The following is a 10,435-nucleotide window of genomic DNA, read 5'->3' as shown; positions in this document are numbered from 1 at the left end:
TTTATTCTATGTCATGCTGGAATATAATTGTAAAAAAAATTAAAAACAATTCTTTTTCTGCGAGCTCAAACACACTTCTCTTACTTGTATCACACATATATAAATCAGAAAAAAATTTTAATAGAGAAAACATCAAAGATACAATGTTATGCGATATTAGGATGTAAAGTAATAAATGAGTAGTAAGTAAAAATGCCAGGCCTTGTACATCAAATGGGTTACATACTTCCACGCATCCAGGATAAAACTATTGAGTTGAACCCTTCAGAATTCTCCTCTAAAAGCTCCATGTAAAACTAGCTTTATCTCCATTATTGTTTGTGCCCTTTAGTCATTGAAATTTTCTGTAGATACATTTAGATAATTTTACTCTTTATCAAATTACATTCACCATTAAAAAAGGATGATTTATTCCATCATTTGGGAGTATATGTTTATTCAAACATACAGGCAATAAGAAACATCTGAAAGGAAATACATTTACTTTTTATTAAGAATTGATACAACAAAAGAATTTTATTTTCTTCCAATTTTTTTTGGTATTTAACAATAATTATATCAAAAATAAACCCATAACTAATATATTAAAAATAACATTTTAAACTTTGAACATAGCTTTCCAGTTTTTGTTTCTTGCTCATAAACCTGCAATAGCTTCCACCGTGGCAAAAATATTGGAAATAAAATGCCTTGAAAAATTACTAATTTTAGCATAGAGTAAGTATTATATGTATCTGCAGTGTAGAATACAAAGAAATTCAAAGCAAGAGATTATATTAACTTCAGTTTGAGTCATATCTGAGAGTGTTTTATGCAAAATAAAGAATTGTAATAGTAAATAAATAATAAATGATAAATAAATAAAGGATTGTAATAATAAAGTATTGTATTTGAAAGAAAATGTGAAACCACGAATTATTTTAAGCAAAGGAATACCAATGTTTGAAAGATCAGATTGCTAGCAGAAAGAATTACGGAAAATGAGAAACATTTGCTCCAGGCAGGTTGCGGAAAGAATACTGAAAACAAAGAGTGCATATGAATAAAGTAAAGAAAAGAAATCAACAATATGATAAGCAATCACTTGCAGTAAGGGAAGGTTAGTTTTCTAGATTCAAGCTTGTCTGGTCGAGCCACCATGCAGAATAAAAAGTACATGGATAACAACAAAGTTGTAGAAAAGATAATGAGTCTAATTTTAACCATGATTTTTGAGCATTGAATGGCAATTCCTTCAACATTATGGACAAATAATTATTGTTTATTAAATAAGTTAAAATTACTGTTCAATGGTTAGAAGGTTTTAGTTGTACAAGATGAGTAAGTTCTAGAGACCAGCTGTACAACATTGTGCCTGTAGTTAACACTGCATAGAGCACTAAAAAAATGAATAGAGTTGATCTAATATTGTGTTGTTACCACAGTAATCTTTAAAAGCTTCTTATTAGTTTTACCTAAATCCTGTATTTATGTCTTTATAGGTTCTCTAAGATTCAACTATAAAAAAACTTACTAAGGTATGTCTTCATTATGTGACTTCTCACATGGAGAAATTCAGCCATAATCACTAACTTCCTTTTAAGCTACTCTTTTGCAACCTCCTCAGAAGTGCATACAAAGTAGAACATGAAAGAAAACTATCCCCAAATCCTCAATATGATTTATCTCTGGAAACCTTTACAAGTCCATGATATCAAAATTTTGGAAGGCTATGTAAGACATTAATGGGCATCTATATCAACTTGAAATGATGCAGCTATAAATTTCATCTCCCATAATTCTTCGTTTAAAAATTCTAGTTATTATTAGTTAATAAATCTCTGCATCAAGTCAAGTAACACTGAGATAAATATGAAGAAAACAAGCACATCTATTTAATCTATATAATTTCTAAAGAGATGAAGAAAGGCTTAGAAAAATACTACAATTTTATTTCTGTGGTGGTTCCAACCTGTGGTAACTGAGAACAATACAAATAGAGATTTGAAATTCATGTTGAATCATGAATCATATGTCTGCATCTCTCAAAATCTCAAATAGCTCCAAATTCCAGGTCTCTGAGTTCATCCTGCCAGGATTCCCGGGCATTCACAGCTGGCAACACTGGCTATCTCTGCCCCTGGCACTGCTGTGTCTCTCAGCACTTGCTGCAAACACCCTCATCCTCATCATCATCTGGCAGAACCCTTCTTTACAGCAGCCCATGTATCTTTTCCTTGGCATCCTCTCTGTGGTAGACATGGGTCTGGCCACTACTATCGTCCCTAAGATCCTGGCCATCTTCTGGTTTGATACCAAGGTTATTAGCCTCCCTGAGTGCTTTGCTCAGATTTATGCCATTCACTTCTTTGTGGGCATGGAGTCTGGTACCTTCCTATGCATGGCTTTTGACAGATATGTGGCTATTTGTCACCCTCTTCGCTATACATCAATTGTCACTAGTTCCTTAATTTTAAAAGCTACCCTGTTCATGGTGCTGAGAAATGGCTTATTTGTCATCCCAGTGCCTGTGCTTGCAGCACAGCATGATTATTGCTCCAGGAATGAAATTGAACACTGCCTGTGCTCTAACTTTGGGGTCACAAGCCTGGCTTGTGATGACAGGAGGCCAAACAGCATTTGCCAGTTGGAATGGGGAGTGATCTAAGTCTTATTATACTGTCATATATTTTGATTCTGTACTCTGTACTTAGACTGAACTCAGCTGAAGCTGCAGCCAAGGCCCTGAGCACTTGTAGTTCACATCTCACCCTCATCCTTTTCTTTTACACTATTGTTGTAGTGATTTCAGTAACTCATCTGACAGAGATGAAGGCTACTTTGATTCCAGTTCTACTTAATGTGTTGCACAACATCATCCCCCCTTCCCTCAACCCTATAGTTTATGCACTTCAGACCAAAGAACTTAGGGCAGCCTTCCAAAAGGTGCTGTTTGCCCTTACAAAAGAAGTAAGATCTTAGAGACCTTCTCCATGATGTACATGAACCTCAGCTTCTCCTAAACTGGATAGTAAAATTTCAAAGAGGATAAATGAGTAAGTGAATACCTTTGGGATTCCCTTTTTATATTTGTATGTAAATAATTGTGAAAGCTTCAGAAAAGATACAAAAAATCACAGTAGCCTAAAATATTGACAAAAGCTAAATATATAAATATATTTGAGAATATGGAAGGACTTTCTGCCAAATCAAATTGGATTTAAAGAACTTAATGATTGATATCATCTATCTCTTAAAATAAAAATGAATATAATCACACATTCACACATAAACACACACACACATACACTCAATCAGAGAAATGAGTGATTGAGACGTGAATCACAGGTCATGCTTGCACATTGTTAGCTGTAACTTGGGAGCAGTCACTCTGCCTGAACAAGCATTACTCCAGTAATATGAAATACAGAGGCCGGAAAAGAAAATAATTCAGACAAACAAAGCCAAATAGTCAATGATGAGGATTTAGGTGGAATATGAAATGACTCAGCTTGGACAGACAGAACCCAAAAGATTCATCTAGCTAGGAGGATCTGGTGCTTACGCCGTTTGCCTCCCCAGATTTTCTCTCTGCCCTTTGTGCACTGCTCTGTAAACTGGAGGGCTGACTTTCACATATTGTAAGCCCAAACTCCTTTGTCTTTCGGTGTTCAGTTGAATTGAGCCAATGTGATGCCGTGACAGATTAGGAGACAGCATTTGGGCTATTTATTATTCTACTCCCAGCCTGCTTTGACATCAGGGTTTTCACTGGATATGTCCCTTCTCTGGCCACCCACCTGCTACAGCTACAGCTCTTATGGAAATATAGTAACAGGCTTGCCTTGCCTTCTTTCTTCAGGCCAAGGGGCTGATAAAAGCTTCCTGATAGCAGTCTCTGAGTGCCCAGCATCTTTTATTTTTTAATATCCACTTTTGTTTTCTTAAAACAACCTACTACTCAATACCAACTTCATTAAACTGTCTTCAAACTCACATTTCTTTGTGCCTTTTTTTTCCGTTTCTGAGACCCTGACTGACTCACTGGCTTTATTTATATCACCAGCATCTATCTCTACCATAGCTACTCATCCACTACTACTACCACACCCACACAAGAATGTAGGCAGCTTCAGCAAAATCTTTAGATGATCAGATATAAAGACACGGTAGGCAGGAGGTAGATATAGAACTTTTTCCCTGTGAAATTTTTACTTTGAGAGTTTTCTTTGTTTTTTAGTAGTCCTAAACAATGAATGGGCAAAATAAGGCTTAATCTATTATTGTCTTGTATTTCAGTCTTTTCCAGGCTACTTTCCATTAAACACATGCTCAGATTAATGCCATTAAATAGCTAGGACATTCCTTGAAATATGAGTATTAATTTTGGGTGCAGGAATACCAGTTGCTAGAAAGTCTATTATACATTATATAATGTCAACTCCTCTTCCAGTTATATTTAAAAAGTAAACCCTATCCGTTTTCAGGTAAAATGAAAATAGTGTAATGTACCTTTGTTATTAGTCTGGCCTTTCACACAAACTTCAATTTTTTTCATTTAAAAGTTAATAAAGAGAAAAGACTCCATGTCCTTTGTATTCATAAGACTACTTTTTTTTTAATAACAATATAGTTGAGAACATTAAGATAATTTAAGAAAATTTATGTTTGACATTTTCTATAAAGTTACAAGAAGATAGTGTTCATATTAAATAAGAATCATCAGCTGGGCACAGTGGCTTACACTTGTAATCTGAGCACTTTGGGAGGCCAAAGTAGGAGGATCACTTGAGGCCAGGAGTTTGAGACCAGCCTGGGCAACACAGTGAGAACCTATCTCTATAAAAAATACAAATAAATAAAAATAAAATCAGGCAGGCATGGTGGCTCATGCTGATAGTCCCAGATACTTGGGAGGCTGAGGTGGGGGGACTGCCTGATCCCAGGAATTTGAGGCTGCAGTGACCTGTGATCACACCACTGCACTCCAACCTAGGTGAAAGAGTGAGACTCTGACTCAAAAAAAAAAACAAAAAACCATGATAAGTGGGCAGTTCAATGAAATTAAATGAGACGACATGTTATTCCAGCAGGAATAACTTACATATTACAGCCTAGAAAAATTAAAAATTTTAAAAATGTGTGCGCACCTTTCACATGTCCCTTCAAGGGAACCTGATATAAGTAGCATTGTTGACTGACGTCCTCTGGCTTCTACACCATTAGATGCATCTGCACCTTCACACGAAGTTCATGCTTCCCTTGGCTGCTCCCAGACAATGACAGTAAGAAGACGAGAGCTAGGCCATTCTGGCCAGAAATGAAACTCCTTTAATGGTCAGCTTTTGCATGAGGACTCTGAACTGGCCTGGCTAAGACTTTCTCAGAACTGCATTGAGGGCTGATACTTTTCTTAGGCAATCTCTCCTTCTCTTTCTCTTTTCTTGGTTGTCAGAGCTGCATCATGGTTTAAAGATTCTCTTAATCTTTTCCTCCCTTCTTATCCTTTACATTTCACATTTTCCCCCCAGTAAACCTATCTGATGACTAGTCCTATCTAGTTGTCTGCTTTGTAGAGGACTAAACCCAACACAGATCGTAATAGGAGTGAAACGGTACAATATGGGACACATTTAATCCCCTAGTACAAGGAATTGACTCAATTGTTGAAAATTTTACCAATTGCAATGTGACAAAACACCCTTGTGGAGGGAAATGCCCTGGCTGGTTCAACTCTTTAAGGCATTTGAAAGGTATGTGGAGGGGTGGACAATGGCAGAAAGGATAGTGGAGTCGACTGATTACTGCTATGCTATATGGAAACCACGTAGAGTAATAATGACAAAATGAAGGCAGTTAACAAATAGTAAAAATGAAATGTGATAGATTGCAAAGCTTGTAAAGATGCTTTTATCTCCTGAAGTAAAAAGGGTAACAATAGCTGGGGAGTACACTTGGGCATGAAATTTAAGTCTCAGCCAGATGCAGTGGCTCATGCCTCTAATCCTAGTATTCTGGGAGGTTGAGGAAGGCAGGTCTCTTGAGCCCAGGATTGAGACCAGCCTGGGCAGCAGGGGGAAACCCCATCTCTACAAAAAATACAAAAATTAGCCAGGTGTGGTGGCACATGCCTATAGTTCCAGCTACTCAGGAGGCTGAGGTGGGAGAATCGCTTGAGCATGGGAGGTGGAGCTTGCAGTGAGCCAAGATAGTGCCACTGCACTCCAGCCTAGTGGAGCTTGCAGTGAGCCAAGATGGAATCACTGTATTAAAAGAAAAAAATAAAAGGAAAGAAAAGAAGAAAAAGAAAATTGCATCTCAGAACTCCATGATTGTTTAATGCTTAACAAGACACAACTATTATACCAAGGTATGCACTCTGGTTTAGAAAACCTGGGACAATGAAACATGGGATGTGGATATCTGAATGGATGACCTTGAAGATGTATTTTGCAAACTAGCTCACTCCTTTATTTATAACATGAGAGCTAACACTACACTTATGCAGGAAGATAATAAAGAAGTTTCTCTCATACAAGACTATGGTTACTGCCCTCTCTAGATTGTCAGGCTGGTAACTAAGGTTAAATTCCAGTATGATTACAGCATGAACAAGCTGCAAGAATCCAGGGGATTGAAAATTAAGGGAGCTTAATCAAGAGGATAAGATCTTAAGACATAAGAACATAGAGAATAAGCAATAATTTTTTGACTTGGGAAAATTATTGTGGACACTGTATTGAACACCCTGGTCAGAATTCCTGGAGACGGGTCAGACTTCACTGTGACAGTGACTCTTAGAAGCCTGGAAAATGTGACGGATGATGATGAGTCAAGTGGCAATGCCTGAGTTGCCCTGGCAGTTGGGCATTGCATTGCACTTGGGCAATGCAAAGATGAAGCAGCTGGGGATGCTGAAATTGACATATTATATGAGGCCAAAAGAGTCACCAGAGAAGTATGTTCTATGGAACGCCCCAGAAAACACAACATTCACCAAGGAATGCACAAATGAGTGGGGGCACCAGTATTACTAAAATGTTCAGCTATGGCTCTCCTTTTCAGAGCAGGTGTGAAGATAGGAGAGACAGTTAAAGAGCTGGATTGTCTAGTAGTTGTGGGGGTGATAGAACTTTGAAGTAACAGATAGCAAGTTGAGGCAAATAACTGCCAGAAGCCAGGGGACAGCAATTACTTAAAAACCAGCAAGGGTAAACTAGCCGCCAAAGAGGCTTCACCTGTAGGGAGTTATGGAAATGGTGTCCTTAAGAGCAAATTAATAGGCAGCCAACAAGGGTGACGCCTAACATCTGCAATCACAAGAAAGCAGGAATGGAGGAGCTGAAAAACAGGTAGATGATATTTTAAAAAATACAGAATTTCTGAAACCAAAAATTCACTGAAGGAATTACAAAATACAGTTGAAAGCTTTAAATGAGACCAAGCAGAATAGTACATTTCAGAGACTGAAGTCAGGTTTTTAAATTAACCTAGAAGAAAGCAAGCAAGTAAGAAAGAAAGAGAGAGAAAGAGAAAGAGAAAGAAAGAAAGAAAAAGAGAGAGAGGAAGAAAGAAAAAAAAAAGGAAGGAAGGAAAATTTAAAAAATGAACAAAGCCTTTGAGGAACATAGGTTTATGTAAAATGATGAAACCTGTGAGATATAGGCATTCCTGAGGGAGAAGAGAAATAAATAAAAAGTTTGGAAAACTTATGTGAGGAAATAATTAGGAAAATTTCTCTAGTCTTGCTAGAGGTGTAGATATCCAGACACAAGAAACTCAGAGAACACCTGAAAAATACTTTGCAAGATGAATATCACGAAGGCATATAGGCGTCAGACTATCTAAAGCCAATATGAAGGAAAAGATCCTGAAAGCAGCAAAAGAGGCACATCAAAACACCTATAAAATAAATCTCGTCAGAGTAACAAAGCACTCCTCAACAGAGCTCTTACAAGCCAGAAGGGACTGGGGTCCTATTTTTAGTCTCCTTTAACAAAAGTACCACCAGCTAAAAATTTTGTGTTCTGCTAAATTGAGCTTTGCAAATGAAGGAGAAATAAGTGTTTCCCAGATAAGCAAACACTAAGGAAATGTGTCACCACTGTACTGGCCCTACAAGAAATTCACAAAGGAGTTCTAAACAAGAAAATAAAAGGGTGATATTTGCCACAATAAAAAAACAAGTGAAAGTAAAAAACTCATAGATCTTCTAAAGCAACCACAAAAATGGGACTACAAAGCAATTAGGTAACAATGAACATCATGACAATAACAAAATCTCACGTATTAATATTAAGCTTGAACATGAATGTACTAAATGCTCCACTTAAAACATATAAACTGAGAAAATGGATTAAAAACAATATTCAACCATGTGCTGCCTATTAAAATGCACCCAACGAGCACAGACATTCACAGGCTCAAAGTAAAAAGGTATAAAAAGATGTTTCACACAAATGGAAAACAAAAGCAAGGAGGAGTAGTTAGCTATACTTATATAAGCCAGACTTTATATAAACAATAGTGAAATAAGACAAAGAAAGACATTGTGCAATGTTAAAGAGATGAATTCAAGAATAAAATGTGACAATTCTGAACATATATGTATCCAACATGAGAGCAACCAGTTTTATAAAATAAATACTATTGGACCTAAGTAAAGTGGTAGGAACAACACAATAACAGGAGGGAACTACAATACACCAGTGACCACCCTAGACAGATCACTGTGGCAAAAAAATCAACAAAAAAAACCCTCTGGACTTAAATTGCCCTCTAGATTAAATGCTAAACAGACATTTACAGAACATTCTACCTAACAACCACAGAATATACATTTCTGTATATTTCTGTTGGCACATGAAACATTCTCAAAAATTTCTCAAATGCTAGGCCAGTCTCTATAAACTTTTAAAAACTGAAATAATATCAAGCATCTTCTTCGACCACAGCAGATTAAACTAAAAATGAATACCAAAAGGAAGTCTCAAAAATATACAAATACTTGGAAATTAAACAACCTGCTTCTGAATAATCTGTAGATAAACAACAAAATCAAGGCAGAAATTTTTTAAACATTGAAACACATGAAACAGAGACAGAATACACTAAATCATTTGGGAAGTGGCAAAAGCTGTGCTAAGTGGGAAGTCTATAGCATTAAATGCCGACATTAAAAATATAGAAAGATTTTAATTTAAAACTCTAACATTGTACCTCAAGGAACTAGACAAACAAGAACAACTAAAACCCAAATCTACGATAAGAAAATAAAGGACAAATATCAGAGAAGAGATAAATGAAATTGAGATAGAAAAATACAAAGATAAAGAAAATGGAAAGTTTGTTCTTTGAAAAGATAAACAAAATTGATAGACCACAGCAAGATTAATGAAGGAAAAAGAAAATTTGAACAAACAAAATCAGAAACAATAAAAGTGATATGACAAATGATGCCACAGAAATATAAAAGATTATTAGAGACTATAATGAACACCTCTGAGGGTACAAACTTGCAAGCCTAAAAAAGATGGATAAATTCTGGTTGACATACAACCTCCTAAGATTCAATCAAGAAAAGGTAGAAATACTGATCAGACCAATAACAAGTAGTGCAATTGAATCTTCTAACAAAAAATGCCTAGGACCAGAGGCATTCACAATCAAATTCTACCAGACGTATAAAGAAGATTTAGTCATAATCATACTGACACTGTTTCAAAAAATTGAAGAGGAGGGAATCCTCCTTAACTGGTTCTATGATGTTTGTTTCACCCTGATTCCAAAGTTGGGTAAGGACGCAACAAAAAAGAAAATTACAGGCCAATCTTCCTGATGAGAATTGATACAAAAATCTTCAGAGAAATACTACAAGACAATCCAACAGGACATTAAAAAGATAATACACCACAATCAAGTGGGTCATATTCCAGTGGTGCAAAGGTAGTTCAACAAATGCAAACGTGGTTCAACAAATGCATGCCCATATGCCCCTGAGGCCTAACATATGGGCATAACACAATTAAAAACAAAAGGCTGGGCATGGTGGCTCACGCCTGTAATCCCAGCACTTTGGGAGGCTGAGGCGGGTGAATTACCTGAGGTCAGGCGTTCAAGACCAGCCTGGCCACCATGGCGAAACCCCGTCTCTACTAAAAATACAAAAATTAGCCGGGCGTGGTGGCGCATGCCTGTAATCCCAGCTACTAGGGGAGCTGAGACAGGAGGATTGGAGGATCTCTTGAACCTGGGAGGCAGAAGTGGCAGTGAGCCAAAATTGTGCCACTGCACTCCTGCCTGGGCAATAGAGTGAGACTCCATCTCAAAAACAAACAGACAAACAAACAAAAAACATATAATCATTTTAATACATGTGGAAAAAGCTTTTGACAAAACTCATCATCTCTTCATGATAAAAACTGTTAACAAACTAGACACTGAGGGAACATACTTA

The 10,435-nt window shown here is 36.8% G+C and overlaps 1 protein-coding gene across 1 annotated transcript; it reads left to right on the top strand.

Annotated features, from left to right (window-relative positions):
• The first annotated feature begins 2,002 nt into the window (after nucleotides 1-2,002).
• On the top strand, nucleotides 2,003-2,961 carry LOC129008524 (olfactory receptor 56B1). The gene is given in 2 exon segments (XM_054440837.2): nucleotides 2,003-2,624; nucleotides 2,627-2,961. Coding segments are annotated over 2 exon segments (957 nt in total).
• Nucleotides 2,962-10,435: the final 7,474 nt, after the last annotated feature.

This window comes from Pongo pygmaeus, chromosome 9 (assembly GCF_028885625.2).
Source record: "Pongo pygmaeus isolate AG05252 chromosome 9, NHGRI_mPonPyg2-v2.0_pri, whole genome shotgun sequence".
Lineage (NCBI taxonomy): Eukaryota > Metazoa > Chordata > Mammalia > Primates > Hominidae > Pongo > Pongo pygmaeus.
This window is presented reverse-complemented; position numbering and strand designations above follow the sequence as displayed.